This window comes from Myotis myotis, unplaced genomic scaffold (assembly GCF_014108235.1).
Source record: "Myotis myotis isolate mMyoMyo1 unplaced genomic scaffold, mMyoMyo1.p scaffold_m19_p_39, whole genome shotgun sequence".
Lineage (NCBI taxonomy): Eukaryota > Metazoa > Chordata > Mammalia > Chiroptera > Vespertilionidae > Myotis > Myotis myotis.
The window spans coordinates 282,854-298,063 of NW_023416345.1; the positions used below are offsets into that span (position 1 = coordinate 282,854).

The window sequence follows — 15,210 nt, forward strand, 5'->3', positions numbered from 1 at the left end:
CCTGACCGGGGCCCCTCTTCCTGAGCCTCTTCCAGGCTGAGATGCGAAATGCCCGCCATATGCACTTTTCTGATGTCGTTGCCCAGTGCAGAGGACGTTACAGAAACAGGTTCACAGTATTTATCACCAAAATGAAGCCTGGGTCGTGACTGGGAGGGACTTGATACTGGCCTTCATTTGAAGGCAAAACCCACCCAGGAATCTGTCACCTTTGAGGGCCCTGCTCAGTGGACCCCGCTCCTCTCGGGCTGTTGGCTAATAATCATGACGCTGGTGCTCATGTGCCCGGACGCCCCGAGGCTCCCCCAACTGCTCCTCCACCCGCACCCGCCACGCAGGGGAGAGAGTCCTGTTCCCATGGCCCGCACCCGCCACGCAGGGGGAAGCTCAAATGAAGTCACACCAGAAACAGAAATGTAAAATTAAATATTTAATTAGAACTCTGATTTGCTTTAAAGATAGGTGGCATTGCACAGGCTATATTACACTCTCTTTATAATTTTTTTTTGACAAAAAAAAAAGATACTGTTCATTTTAACAGGCCACAGTAATATTAATTCATGGGTTGGAACTGAAAAATCCGCTAGAGATAGTACAATGTACATTATTGGGAAAATTACAGTTTTGTGTTGTAAAAACATTTATTTTTTTTAACAATTTACCTACATTAATCAAAAAATTACAGCATATTTAATAATTTTACAAATTCTTCATAAAAAATATATCTCTGTACAAAAAGGTCTTTTGCACCTAACTCATGTCAGCAGCATGTGGTGAGATGTCGGACGGGCGGTGATACGGGCCTGCTCCAAAAGCCAGCCTCCTCCTTCCCCTTCGTTATCATTGCTGTGTCGTCGTTGCTTACAAAATATTTTACAGGAGAAAAAGATTATTGCAGCTAGCTTGAAGGAAGGCAAGATGTGTGGGCCAAGCAGCAGCTTTAAAGAGCTTTAAGCACATAACCTGTGGTAGCATGGGCGCCCCGCGCCAGGTCCCCACGGGCCGGGACAGCCTTCTAGTAAGTTCTGAGGAGAGACTAGCTCAGGGAGTGACTGTGTCTATGGAGCGGGCTCTAGAATCTAGACCCACCTAACAGGGCAGTTCTGTGCGCCTGGGGGTGATGCCTCATCTGACGTGGGGGTCTTGGGCCTGTGTCCTGTGGGCAGGGACATGGGGACGGAGACGCGTGCTCAGGCTCTGAGGTGGGGCGCCTGCACCTGCTCGAATGACTCACTCGGATATGTACACAGTGTGTGTGCGTGTGATATGTACACCTAAGCTGTGGAGTGACCCTGTGCCTGCACACCCTGCGTGCCGGGGCCTGGCCTGGCTGACCTCTGGGTCTGAGGAGGGGAAGGGGTGTGAGCTCCGGGATGCGGGGCAGAGCTCTGCCCTGCTGTCGGGTGGGAAGAGGTGTGAGCTCCAGGATGCGGGGCAGAGCTCTGCCCTGCTGTCGGGTGGGAAGAGGTGTGAGCTCCAGGATGTGGGGCAGAGCTCTGTCCTGCAGTCGGGTGGCAGAGAAACGTGGAGAAGTCAGCACAACAGCTAGAGCTGCAGGGGCCATGGAGCTGGAGGGCTGGCGCCACCCGCCAGCTGCAGGGCCCACACCCAGCAGGACAGATGGGCAGGTACTCGGCTGGGGAGGCGCAGCTTGGAAATAGTGTCATCCTGTGACCCCGACAGGGTTTTGTGTTAGTTTTCATGTTTCATGAAGCCCTGCATTTCAACATGCAGTGGACAAGCCAATGGATCAGATTGAAGGAGGTGCGAGCGCCGCCACCCGAACCGGGGTCGCCGCGCCCACACCCCTGCTGGCGCCGATGCGATGGAGAAAGGGAAACTGGCTGCCTGTGTAACGGGCCGTCAAAGCAAAATGATGAAAGAAGAATCGCCGTTTCAGAACACGTTTCCCATGGCGCTACGTGGAGATGAACATGGCTTTCGCTCGGAGTTGGTGGCGTCCACGCGCACGGCCGCACCTGCCAGGGCCTAGTTCTGGTTGTACCGCCCTGGGGGTCACACCTCCTTCATTTGTGCCTTCGCTTGTCAGTTACCAAGAATGAGCTTAAACCTGGCCGCTCTGACCTCCCTCCTGCCAGGGGAAGCGTGAAGCAGCAGACAAGCTAATGCTGGGGATGGGGTGCTGTGGAGGCGGGTGTGAGCATTCTCCTGCAGCCCCCACCTCCCCCGGGAGTGCTGGGCCCTCTGTGGGCACAGGATCAGGTCCAGGCTCCTGAGGCATCCTGGCCTCGCTGCAACATGGCAGGGGCACAGCCAAAGAGAACACACAGTGCTAAGGGGGTGGGGGGGACTGTCCCGGAGCCCCAGCCACACGTCTGCCAGCCACTGAAATACATGACTGCTCACATGTGCACAGGCGGACAGCATGCTGTCACCTGCTCTGGACACACCTGGGCCAGCGAGGGCTGGGGAGGAACTGTAGGGAACGAAGGCCTCTGTTTGCTCAGACTCCCATGTGGGCTGCAGCTAAAGAAGCAGCAACACGGCGCCTCTCTGCACGCCCGCGCCCCTCCTGCCTGGGCACGGCTGGGCTTCTCCCTGCTCTCACACCTCCACTCACCTAAGGGGGGATGTTCAGCTTCGAGATGAGAGGGTGCTTATGTACAATGGGGGGTGTACAAACCCTGTAAATAGTATATTTTTTATCAGAATCTTACTCAGTCATTCATCACACACTAGTGCAAAAATTGTGCATCAAAAATTCTGCAACAGGACAGCTGGCGGGTGATTGTGGCTGCCCTGGGGCACGGAGGGCCTCCGGGGTCCCGGCAGCGGTGAGGTGGGGCCAGAAGGATGGCGGAGCGTGTGCAGGTGTGTGCAGGCCGGGAAGTGTCTTCGTCCAGAGAGCGTGTGTTTTGCAGAGTTCTTCGGTTCACGGGCTGGAGAACCACATGCGCACAATGTGTCGTGGTGCCCCTGAGGCTGTAACCGGGCCCAGGTGCATGGGAAGGCTCCCCGCCTCGCGGACACAGGCGGTCGGAGACATTGAGTACCGTGGGGCGGCGTGGCCGGGCGGTCTTGACCCCAAGCAGGCAAAGTCAGACATAGAGACTCTGCTGGCAGGATGAAGGGACAGGGTGGCCAGTGCTCAGAAGACTCTCCACGCTCCGTGGACACCTGCACGCTCCATGGACACCCCACGCGCTTTGTGGACACCCCACATGCTCCGTGGACACCCACACGCTCTGTGGACACCCGCACGCTCCGTGGACACCCGCACGCTCTGTGGACACCCCATGTACTCTGTGGACACTTGCATACTCCGTGGACACCGCATGTGCTCCGTGGACACCCCACGCGCTCTGTGGACACCTGCACATTCTGTGGACACCTCATGTACTCTGTGGACACCTGCATACTCCGTGGACACCGCATGTGCTCCGTGGACACCCCACGCGCTCTGTGGACACCTGCACATTCTGTGGACACCTCACGCTCCGTGGACACCGCACATGCTCTGTGGATACCCCATGCTCTGTGGACACCTGCACACTCTGTGGACACAGCACATGCTCCGTGGACACCCCATGCTCTCTGTGGACACCCCATGCTCCGCGGACACCTGCACGCTCCGTGGACACCTGCATGCTCCGTGGACACCCTGTGTGCTCCATGGACACCCGTTGCATGGATCGGAAGATGTGGAGGTGGCTGCGGCCAAGCCGGGGGAGAAGGGCCATGGCACCAGTCAGGCTTGCCCGTCCGAGGTATGGCTATGGTCCAGTCCCACGCGGAGGCTATACCACGGTGCACACCGTGTTCAGTGTCGTGTCGAAGCGCACGGCCTTGGCCTCCGTGGGCTTTAAGTTTGTGTCGTACATGGGGTTCTCGAAGGAAGCCTGCCCGTTGCTGTTCTCGTGGCCGGCGTAGCCGTTGTACTGAGCTTTTGGTCTCGTTCTAAGAGGAAAAGAGGCGAGAGGTGATCAGGGCCCTGGTTTCAAGAACAAAGGACCGAGTGCCCGGCCGTGAAGTTAAGATACAATCAGAAGGGCTGTTTCATTCACGTGTGAGTACGTGTAGTTCCGTGAGCTTCTCCTTTTAAAGGGCGAGAGAAAGAACACAGGAGGAGACGTGCTGAGGCCTCCTTACCGGGGTCAGACACGCCCTCACATGGGGGAGAGGGGGCGCCTGGCGGGCCCGCTGACGGGGGCCCCACCCACAGCCAGGGCGCCCTATGACCCTCCCGCTCCCGCTGAGTGAGGCGGGGGAGAGAACGTTCCGGAACCGCATGGCTCCCGGGGTCCCTGGAGGCCACGAAGGGCACAGGTGACGGTGCAGGAACGACAGATGCTTCCTGGCTGCACCGTGTCTGTAGGAGGCGGGTTTCTTGGAGAAACCCGGGGGGGGAGGTGTTTGTAAAATGCACATGAAAAGGAGAGACGTCCCTGCGGCGAGGGGAGGTTTGGAGAAGGGGGTGGGATAGGTTTCTACCTGCACTAAGTTTTCAGCTGGTCCCCAGCAGAAACCTGAGATCGGGCTCATCCGGCTTGTGTGCAGGGACTCGCTTCTCCGGGAAATAATTAGTGAGCACAGAGGCGCCCCTCTTTAATTCTGGGAGAACCACTGAGACTCCTCTCCCCGGGGCACAGCTTTAAAGCAAGGACATTGCCAGCCAGGAGAGAGTGGGGACGACCTTGCGAGCAGCCATTACAATTTAATTTTGAAGTTTCATTCTTACTATTTTTCAAAAGAGCATAAGGACACATTTTAAAAGCTGTTTCCTGCGTCACTAAAATAAATAAATAAAACCACCCCCTCACACCAGTGTGGGTTTTTTTCTTTTTAAAGCCAGGGTTATGTAGAAATATCTATAGTCTATAAATAAATATGAGACACATTTAACATGCCTTAATCTTATTTCATGGGATCATGATTTTTGTTACTATCTGTAAGGAGTGCTACTATCCCAAATTGTATTTTACAGTGCGCTGGCCACGCCAAGTTCCTCCACGTAACACTTTCTGCCTGGAGACAAAATGTACATGGATTTATATGTCCTTCAACATTTATTTTTGCTTTTTTTTGACATCCATGTCAACCCCAAGGAAAGGAGCAATTTCATTTTAAGCTTTTTTCTCCAAGTTTTGACGTTTTCCTGTTAATATGTAGTTGGAACACTTTTTTCAAGATCTGGAACGTGCAATATTTCTTAGTACAGAGTAATGACTCAGTTTGTATTTGTTAAAGAAAGAAATCAACAATTTATAAATCACTATTGAAAGCAGTCATTGAGACCCCGGTTCGGGCTTCCCCCAGAGGTGGGATGCTGCCCCATGGTCCTGCCAGCTGGCCATGGCGCGTGAAGGTAGAAATACCATCCTCTCAATGGACATGAGACATGGCGTGTTACTCCTAATCCCATCTTTCTCCTAGTTTATCCTCAGAGGCGTCTCCCTGGGAAAGTGCGGCAAAGAAAGAAAGCAACGCCGCCTCCACGCGATGGCCTGGCTGGTGGTTCCGCTGCCGGAGCATCGTCCTGGATGCCAGGAGGGGGGGGTGGGCTCCTGGACAGGCACACACCTGGGTGCGTGTTTCATTCCTGAGCGGGTGCCTGTGGGAGGCAACCAATGGATGTTTCTCTCACGCTGATGTCTCTCTCTCTCTCTCTCTCTCTCTCTCTCTCTAGTCAATAAAGATATCCTTGGGTGAGGATTAAAAAACCCAAAAATCCTTGCCAGTGAGCATTCTCGATGTCAAGGAGAATACTGCATAGCGACAGCAAATTCATGTGCCTGAGAGTGTGAGGACGGGCACGCATCACACCACCATGGGGCACACAGAGGCGTACCTGTGTTTGTAGAGGTAAAACGCAAACCCTGACAAGATTAGAGCGAAGAACGGGACCAGGATGGCGGCGGCGACGGAGCCGCTGCTGGTGCCCAGGTGGCGGTGCACAGCGTCCTGGTCGGAGCTCAGGGCATCTGGAAGAGAAGGGGATACGTCCTCACGCTCACGCTCACACTCACACACGCGGGTACGTTTTATAAAGGGAAGCACGTTCTTCAAGAAGCGGGAGCTTAAGCCCACAAGGACCAACTGGTCCTCATTCGGAAGGACTGCAGCTCATGGACATCTTTCTGACCAGGACCCCGCCCGCCCCCAGAGGCCAGCAGGGCGCCCTATGACCCTCCCGCTCCCGCTCCCGCTGAGCCAGGCAACGGGTCTCACACTCCGACCTGTGCCCGTGGCTTCCGCCACCTGCCTTAGCAGAGGGCACCCTGTGGCCTCGTCTCTGCAGACGCGGGCGCATCTGCTGTCCTCTCCCGTCCTCAGCTCGGACCCGCAGGTGCAGGTCACGGAGGGCCTGGCCGCCCCGGTCTCTGTGCAGAAGGCAGAGCGTCCCCAGCGTGTGAGTGTGTGTGTAGATTCAAAGTCCACGGCAGAGCTCGGGAGCCCTCAGCGGAACGCAGCTCTGCCTCAGCGGGTCTGCGCACACATTTAGTGCTACTGGGTCTTGGCATGAGACAGGTCCTTCAAGCCGCCTCGGCTCAGTGTCCCTTTAGGACACTCCCCTCTTTCCGGTCCATCTACCGGCTGGAGACAATTGAGAGGTCGTTCGTTTTGTCCATAAAACAGGGCTTGGCCCTCACTCGGAACTGAACGGGCGTTTTTCAGTCAATCCTCACACACAGACGTTCCTAGTTCGCTGAGCGGGAGACTCGCCTGGGGTTCGGATCATTCCGTGAAGCACATTGCTTTTCCTGACCATAAGCTCGTCTCACACGAGAATGGAGGTTACGTGGTAAGTCGAGCTGGTGTTCTGTTAGGTTAGAACGCCCTGGGGACACGCAGAGGGAAGTGGCCGTAGCGAAGGGAGAGTCCAGGTCGGGCCATCTGGTGACTGAGCTCCGACACCTACAGAGTCCGGGGGGCCTGCCTGGAAGGAAGTCAGGGGCAGGTGCCCCAGGGTGGGAGGAGGGCAGCTAACGACACGTCCGGGGAGAGCCAGAGAGAATGGGCCCACACTGCTAACACACGCAGTGCCAACGCCTCTGCAGCTAACGCTTCTGCTCTACTCCCCACCGACACATACAGTGGCCCAGCTTGCACAGCATCGCCTACCGAGTCTGGAATGGCGGGGGAATTACAGTATTTTATGGTTAATTAACCTTTCTGATTGGGGTTTTTTTAAAAGTGTGATGACATGCAGGTTGGTGCCTTCCCTTAAAAATCCCTCAGTCTGATAAAGACCTCAGGAGTGGCAAGGAATTCATCCGTGACAGCATCACGAGGTACGACCGCCACGTGCCTCAGGGAGGCGCTGTGCTCCCAGCCCAATGGCCGTGTTCTCTGGCCCATGACCACGCTCAGGGTGCCCCGCAAGGCACATCTATGGCGGCTGCTGCGGTTCAGAGGACACGCAGCGCGATTCATCAGGAAAGTGCGCGCCTCTTCTGTGTCGGCAGCAACGGGAGTGACGGCGGGCTGTCGTGTGGACAGAGCTTGGGCGCCAAGCAAATGCTTGCACCGTCGCCTCATCTTCCCACCCGGGATCCGCTTCCCCGGGGAGCCTGCAGCTGGAGCAGCACTGGGCTCCCCTGGATGCGAGAACAGCGGTTTTCTCCCCTGTAACTCCCAAGGTAAAACTCGAGCAGCAGAGAAGGGATTGAGAACGGAGGAGGGCCCGTCTGTCTGTCCGTCTCCAGTGAGCGTTCCCGCACATATGTCCCGGGCGTCTTTCCGCGGCTGTAATGAAGTCCCCGGAATGAAATCACTGCTTTCTGCTTCGTCTCACACACACCACACGATCACGTGTTGAGGCGATTCCTTCATGACAGATGTGTGCCCTGTTGGAGGTTACTCTTATCTCAACTATTAGAAGCTCCCGTCAGACTCTCCTGAGCAGGCAGAGGACAGCTCTGACCCGTGTCTGTTACAGATGCTAAGGGCGCCCTGGCCGGGCGGCTCGGCTGGTTGGAGTTCCGCCCCCTGCACCCCAAGGTTGTGGGTTTGCTCTCGGTCCGGGCAGGAAGGGAGGCAGCCGACTGATGTTTCTCTCCCTCCCCCCCTCCCCTTCCCCTCTCTCTGAAAATCAACAAAAACATATCCTTGGGTGAGGATTTAAAAAAATTCTAAAGATAGAATTGCTCTTATGGGATAGGTGAACATTGCCCTGATCTGAAGGGGGAGGATTTGTTTGTGTCCTCCTCCTGTACAAAATGGCTAAACAGAAAAAAATAAAATAAAGATAGAATTGCCGGATGAAAGAGTTTTGCCAAATTGTCTGAATCTACTCATCACAGCTCCGACAGCAAACACCGAGGGCCTCTCTCACCCCCCACACGTCTGAAGCCTTTGCCATTTGCTCACTAACCCCCTCCCCTGCCCTCTCTGCGTCTGTAGTATACACTTTCCGTTGCTCTTTGGTGGCGTCTAGCTACCCTGACTTACAATTTTCTTGGCGACCGAGTTCGATGGCTTGTCTGAATGAGCGTTGCCTTCCTCTCTCCCCCCCGTCTTAAACCTCTCCACGCGGCGAGGACATGAATGCCACACCCGTGTCCTCACTGCACCCCCGCTGGGCACCGTCTCCTTGGCGCTCACTCGGCTCTAACACGTGCCCCTGGCTCCCTTCGGTTTTTCCCTTCAGGGGTCCTGGCCTTTCTCATGATTTCTCAGCACAACCCCGCGACGGCCGCCCGGCGTCTCCTTGGAGAGCAGCCCGCAGCTCACCTTGCCTCTCGAGCTTGAATTTCCCGAAGTCTTCCCCTCGGACGTCCCCTTGGAAGGTGAACCCTCCTCTCTCGAGCCCGGAGGAGACCTGGTGGGGGGACAGGAGGGAGAGGCACAGGGGGACTGAGGGCCCCTGTTCCCCCCGATACGGCTGCTGTGTTCTCGTTCAGGGGGTCACAGGCCTTCATGTTCGCCGCTCCTCACAGTGGCACTTTCCTAGTCACCCTCTCACACATACGGCTGTGAGTTCAACGAACAGACACGTCCCACTCCCCGTGGCCTCCCACGGGGTGGTAACTGTACAACCTATTCCCCGGCCAGCCACCCTGTGCAGGGGACAGACACCGGTTCCCACAGAGCCCCGGGGCCTACACTCGCTTCCCGCCACGACCGAGGGCCGGTGAGCAGCAGGCGAGGCTGCGTGCCCGTCAGGCAGAGAATCAGGGCACAGCTGCTAACTTGCAAAGAAGCTACGGAGTAGCCCTGCTCGTCTGGCAGCGGCATTGCTAGGACGTTCTGAGTGGCCGCCAAAGGCCTCGGGAGGAGCTGGTGGCCACTCCCAGGGGCGCGGCGGCAGTGAGCGCAGGGTCTGGTCTCCGCCAGGCGCTGCCCGGTCCGGTCCCCGCAGCCACAGCCCACGTGCTCCGGGCCCAGCAGTTTCTGGTCTGGGGACTCGGTTTCTTGCAGCATCAAGCGAGGGCCCGAGGGCCACCGTGCTGATTCCCGTCAGAGGCCTCTCATTATATTAACGTTGGAAACCAAAGCGGATGGGCCGGGTCTTCAGCACAGACCCTGCCGCACGGCTCCTCTCAGACGCGTCCCCTGCCCCGCACCTCTGCAGTCAGTGACACTCAGAACTGGCGCCCTGCCCCCCGCCCCCCACCGCCCCCCACCACAGGGACCACTTACGTAGCCGTCCAGGCCCCAGGGTTCGCTGTCAAACTTGCTGACAAACACGTCTGCGGGCCCTTTGGTCTGGAAGGCCCTCAGCAGTAAGTGGGCCTCCTCCTTCTTGTAGACGCCTGGAGAGAGCACAGAAGCACCATGTTTCAGGGGCGCACACGGGCCAGGGCTTCAGGCAGGCGACCCCGGAGTGGAACACGGTTCAGCGGTGACAAATCACAGAGGAGGGAAATTGTGATTTTAAAATAAGTTGTTATTGATTTCAGAGAGAGAGGAAGGGAGGAGAGAGGAGAGAGAAACAATGATGGGAAAGAGAAACATCGATGAGCTGCCTCTTGCGCGCCCCCTATTGGGGATCGAGCCCGCAACCTGGGTATGCGCCCCGACTGGGAATCGAGGTCCCGGGGCCACGCTCAGTCCCCTGAGTCACACCAGCCCAGTTATCTTTTTAATTTTAGCTCCCCCCCCCTTTTATTCCCCTTAGAATCACTTCTTATTAAGGTCTTGTCTATCTTGAATGTGTAGAGTCCACTTCCCTTTGGTGAATTACAACAGCATGTGTACCCACAGGAAGAATAACAGGTATATGCTTTCAACTATATTACTTTTTGAAATCAAGCATTTTAACATTTATACTGTGCTCACTGCTGAGGACAGGGGTATAACCATAACCCCACACCAGCCACACAGAAAGAGGCATTTCCCTGACTGAGATGACCTGAGTGGCACCACAAACACAAATCTCACATCCTTGACTATGTGCCTGATCTTGGGCGAATTCATCGACTTTTCTGTACTGGTTTGTGATCCTTTGGTAAAAATAAATTTGTATTGATGCCAGAGAGAAAGGAAGGAAGGGAGAGAGAGATAGAAACATCCATGATGAGGGAGAATCATTGATCGGCTGCCTCCTGCATGCGCCCCACTGGGGATGGAGCCCGCCACCGGGCCTGTGCCTTGACCGGGAACGGAACCCTGACCTCCCAGTTCACCGGTTGATGCTCAGCCTCTGAGCCACGCCGGTGGGACTGGCTTGTGACCGTTAAGTTGCCCGGCAGGTCCCAGAGCTGACCCGAGGCGGCACAGGGAGCCAGCGCCGCTCCGTGAGGGGTCGGGCTGCCGCTCACGCCGCGGTCCGCCTGTCAGTCACCCTCGGCCGCCTACCTGTCAGCTTCAGCTCCGCCTGCGAGGCTGCGGCGAAGGTGGCGTTCACCCGGCTGCGGGTGGCGTTGAAGCTGTCCACCGTCAGCGTGGCCGGCTGCCTCTGCCCCAGGTACTCATAGTGCCCCTTCCACACGGAGCCCACGAAGAACACGTCGGAAGGAACTGCGGGCGGGAGACACGGGGCGTGAGCGGCGCAGAGCGGTCAGCGTGGGTGTGACGGCCGGGCAGGCGGCGTGCTCAGGGCGACGCACAGACAGGGACGAGGGTGAGGACGGTGACCCCAGGGCCCCGCCCCGTGCGGCAGGTGTGAGACCAAGTGCACCCGGGCGGGGCCGCTGGGAGGGGCCAGCTCGCGCCTGCACTTCGGGGGGGGGGGGGGGGGGAAGGAATATTCCAGATGCCAAGCCGCTGGCGGAGGCGGAGTGTGCTGAGGCGGCTCAATGGTTAGAGCTTATCGGGCTTAATAAGAAGTGTGTTAAACTGACCGTGAAATCGCGGCTGATATTTTAGAGCTTCCAGCTCCACGGTGAAGGGCAGGGGGCTCAGAGGGGCTGACAGTGACAGGGGTCGGGTCTCCTGCCCTCACAGCCTGAGTCTCGCAGCCCCGCTCAGACATGACGGGCCCATTAGGAGGCCCCGGGCTCTGCTTCCTGAAGTCTTTGCACACTGAGCCAGCCGCTCTCACCACCCCCACCCTCCCCTCCCCCGTCCTCTCCTCTCTTCCCCGTGGTCAGAAGTCAGATCCAATGGTGTCACATACTATATGTATCTATATGTGTACACACACACACACACACACACACACACACACACACAATTCAGGAAGAAAGGCAAAACGTCTTAAAACTTTAAAATTCACCTCGGTCAGGGGAACTGGCAATGATTACTGAAATATTCTCTTTCCCCCCACTGGTTATGAACGTTAAACCTACTTTTTCACATTTCTGCCAGCAGACGTGCATGAAACACGCCACTTTCACATCAGACGACACTCCCGGCAGCTGCTGCGAGCGGGGCCGGACTGGGCCGTCTCCCTGGCTTCCTGTCCAGGCGGGCCCACGCAGGTCATTACAGGAGACCCACCGTGAGTGGAATCCCCCGGAACGCACCGTTTCACTTAATCCACTCGGCGCAGGTGGGGACCCTTCTGCAAGTGCCACTCGGACATTTATAGCATCACTCCGGGGCCATACAAAACTACCCCCTTAAAAACGGGCTGCTCTGTGCGGGCCAAACATTGACCTCCCTCACCCTGATGCCTCGGCAGGGCCAGGCCACATGGTTTCATGGGTCTCACACGGCCCGGGGCCAGGACGGACCCCATCCCTGGCTTAGAGCTATGCACGCCGAGGACACTGAGCCGTGTTCCTGCTTCGCTCACTGTCCACTCGGCCGTTTCCCATCTTCCCGGACAGGCGGCCCCTGTCAGACACAGCCCACAGCACAGAGGCCCGAGCAGGACAGAGGGCACCACGGCCATGGCCCTGAGCAGACTGCCCTCCTGACAATGACCCCCTCAGGAGTTAAACAGATCCAGGCGGAGGTGTCCACACGGGCGCTGAGGCCTCTGAGCAGGGACCTCGATCGCTGCCTCCTCCACCAGCAGCCGCAGGGCCCGGCTACCCAGCCCACCCACGTGACTATGTTTCCTTTGTTCACATCAATAGCCTTTGAAATGGTCTCAAGCCCGGAGGGGTGGCTCAGTGGCTGAGCATCGACCTAGGAACCAGGAGGTCACCGTTCAACTCCCGGTCAGGGCACAGGCCTGAGTTGCGGGCTCGATCCCCAGTGTGGGGCGTGCAGGAGGCAGCCGATCCATGATTCTCTCTCATCATGGATGTTTCTATCTCCCTCTTCCTTCCTCTCTGAAATCAATAAAGATATTAAAAATAATAAGGTGAGATCAAGATGCTTTCTTTCCCTGATGAGATTCGCACACTTGGCGGGGCTGCTTGTCTGACTGTAACCGTTGGCGGATGTTGGCCGGGGAGGGGTGGACAGCCTGGGAGCGCAGCCCGAGCGGGGCTCAGAGCAGCCTGTTTGTCTCCAGGTGTGGCCATTGGTCATGCGAGGACAGGGTCGTTTTGGGTCCTTGTCATCTGACATGTGCGGCCGGTGGCTAATGCAGCAGCAACACGAAGGCGTGTGAGACGGCGTTGCCGCGATAAAGACCCCATTTCAGCAGCACTTCCCTCCGCGGGAGCGAGGTCAGGGGTGGCCATGAGCAGGCTTGCACCCCCGCCACCCCCATAGAAAAGGGTGCCGATAGCTCAGTCTCTCCAACCAAAAACAAGCCACGGAAACAGCACCGACCACCACAGACCTCTCCTCCTGGGAGGCGCTGCTGCCTGGACAAGGAGCATGGGTTTCCGCACTGTATTTGTAAATAACATCTGAACAGAATGGCCCAGATTTTTTTAGAGTAGTTTTCATGCCTCACGATGGACATGGGAGACATTCCTTTCATCCTGTGGGGCATTCTGCCTCGTCTGAGGATAGTGTGACACAGCCCTGGCTAAACCCTAGCCTTACCCGCACGGGCCACTCACAGCCGCAGGGGAGCCCTGCGGGGATCCAGGTCCAGAAATCAGGGTTAAACTGGAGCACGGAGAACTCTGGGAAAGCGGCCCCATGGCCCTTGATCTTTTATTATTTTTTTAAATATATTTTTATTGATTTTAGAGAGGAAGGGAGAGGGAGAGGGAGAGAGACAGCAATGATGAGAGAGAATCATTGATTGGGTGCATCCTGGGAATCGAGCCCGCACCCCAGGCATGTGCCCTTGACCAGAATTAAACCTGGAACCCTCCAGTCCACAGGCCAACACTCTATCCACTGAGCCAAACCAGCCGGGGCTGGCCCTGTATCTTTACAAAGAGGATCTATTCTGTTTAAAAAGCTTGACTTACAGTACAATCTGGGCACATCGTATTGCTTAAATATTCCCTAGAGTTACAAGAGGGGAGGAGAGGCGGCTGATGGAGGCGGAAGGGACGCCTGTCCCCGGGCACGGCCTGCGTCTCTCCGATGGGCCTGGTCGCGCGTTGGGCAGGCACCGCACGCAGCACAGAGCGCCGGAGACCGAGGACGCCTGGACCCTGGAGGCGCCTGGGAGGACTCGGAGCGGCACGCCTGGACTGCTCGCACCCCGCCCGCGGCCCCACGCCTCACTCACGCCCGCGCCCGTGGGCGGCCAGGGTGGCCACCCTCTTTAGAAGGCTCTCCATTATACCACAGGCTCGCGCCAAATTTGTCCTTTGCTGCCCATGAGGTGCCCGAGGCACCTTCGCACGAACCCCCGTGCTGCTGCCACGGGCTTGCCTGTGCGTCTTGTGATGCCCCTGACCACGGAGTGACAGCGTTAGAAACTGGCGTGGCCTTGGCGTTGGCAAGGATTGAATCGTGCCCGTGGTGGCGGGCTCAGGGCATCGGAAACTGTCAAAATGCGCATCCCTGGGCCGAGCGACGCGCTGTGTGTGACCGCGACCTGTCCCTGGTCTGGAATACAAACCTGGCGTTTTAGTAACTGTGTCATTAACTCCTCTCACTCCTTTACCTACAAGTAAAGAGACAAACTGTCATTTTCAAGAGCATCGATTTGGGAATAAGTTTGAAAAAATGTCAAATGGAAGCAGTTTTCTTGCTCTGGATTTCCTGTGTGTACAAAGTCAGCTCGTCTCCTCCGTATCCATGGTAACCCTTCTGTGCCCAGCAGAATGTCCTGCTGGAAACCGGGGGGCCTGGCACGTGTGTTTGCGTTTCTGTGCTACAACAGAGAGCCTTGCAAATGAGGGTGGTTCGTCCACCTCTGACTCCTGTTTGGGACATGCTGCCTGCCCCGCACCCTGCCCCCCAACCCAAAGGTTAACAAAATAGCTAAGATTTCATAACTCCCCTTAACTTATGCATCCCCACCGCATCCATGAACCTGCAAGTGAATGTTAAATATTAAATACCACCAAAGTATGTCTCCTGCAGAAGGTTTAATTTGGTCTATCAAGTTACATTTAGCTTAGAATCTCTTAGCGTTTCTAGTTTTGTGTCAAACTACAAATCATTTTTAAAAGTCTGTCTACTTCTATTTCTGAGAGAGAAAGGCCAGGAAAAGTGCCCTAAGGATTCCTAACTGCAGGACTCTAAGCTCCAGGAAAGGAGCACTGAGGGGTGGGCTCTGTCACGCTCCCTAACCCTTCTCGATGGTGGTTGGCACTCAATGTGCGTAGAACCTAAGTAGGCGGGGAACCCGGAAGGTGAGCTCTCATCAAGTCTGACCCAGAATTATGACTCTCATTTGTAAATATGCAAATTTGTGTGCGATTAGTGCATCATTTCCATGTTAATAGCTTTTGTAATTTCAAAGGTAGAACCAGTGTCAAGAACACATAAACTCATATTCCACCCCCAAACAGCTTGTGGTCTTTACACTCACAGGGTCTGGTTTGATATAAA

General features: G+C 56.3%; 1 protein-coding gene and 1 pseudogene across 1 annotated transcript in view; one reads left to right on the plus strand and one right to left on the minus strand.

Annotated features, from left to right (window-relative positions):
• Nucleotides 1-450: 450 nt before the first annotated feature.
• The window catches only part of CSMD1 (CUB and Sushi multiple domains 1), a 157,262-nt gene continuing 142,502 nt past the window's right edge, over nt 451-15,210 (minus strand). Inside the window, exons 50-55 of the mRNA XM_036303902.1 lie at nt 14,273-14,317; nt 10,762-10,923; nt 9,604-9,716; nt 8,695-8,782; nt 5,810-5,942; nt 451-3,918 (exon numbers count right to left, since the gene is read on the minus strand). Coding sequence (XP_036159795.1) covers nt 3,759-3,918; nt 5,810-5,942; nt 8,695-8,782; nt 9,604-9,716; nt 10,762-10,923; nt 14,273-14,317 — 701 coding nt within the window. The 3' untranslated portion in view covers nt 451-3,758. The remainder of the gene's footprint in view (nt 3,919-5,809; nt 5,943-8,694; nt 8,783-9,603; nt 9,717-10,761; nt 10,924-14,272; nt 14,318-15,210) is intronic.
• LOC118653247 lies at nt 8,035-8,198 on the plus strand (annotated as a pseudogene).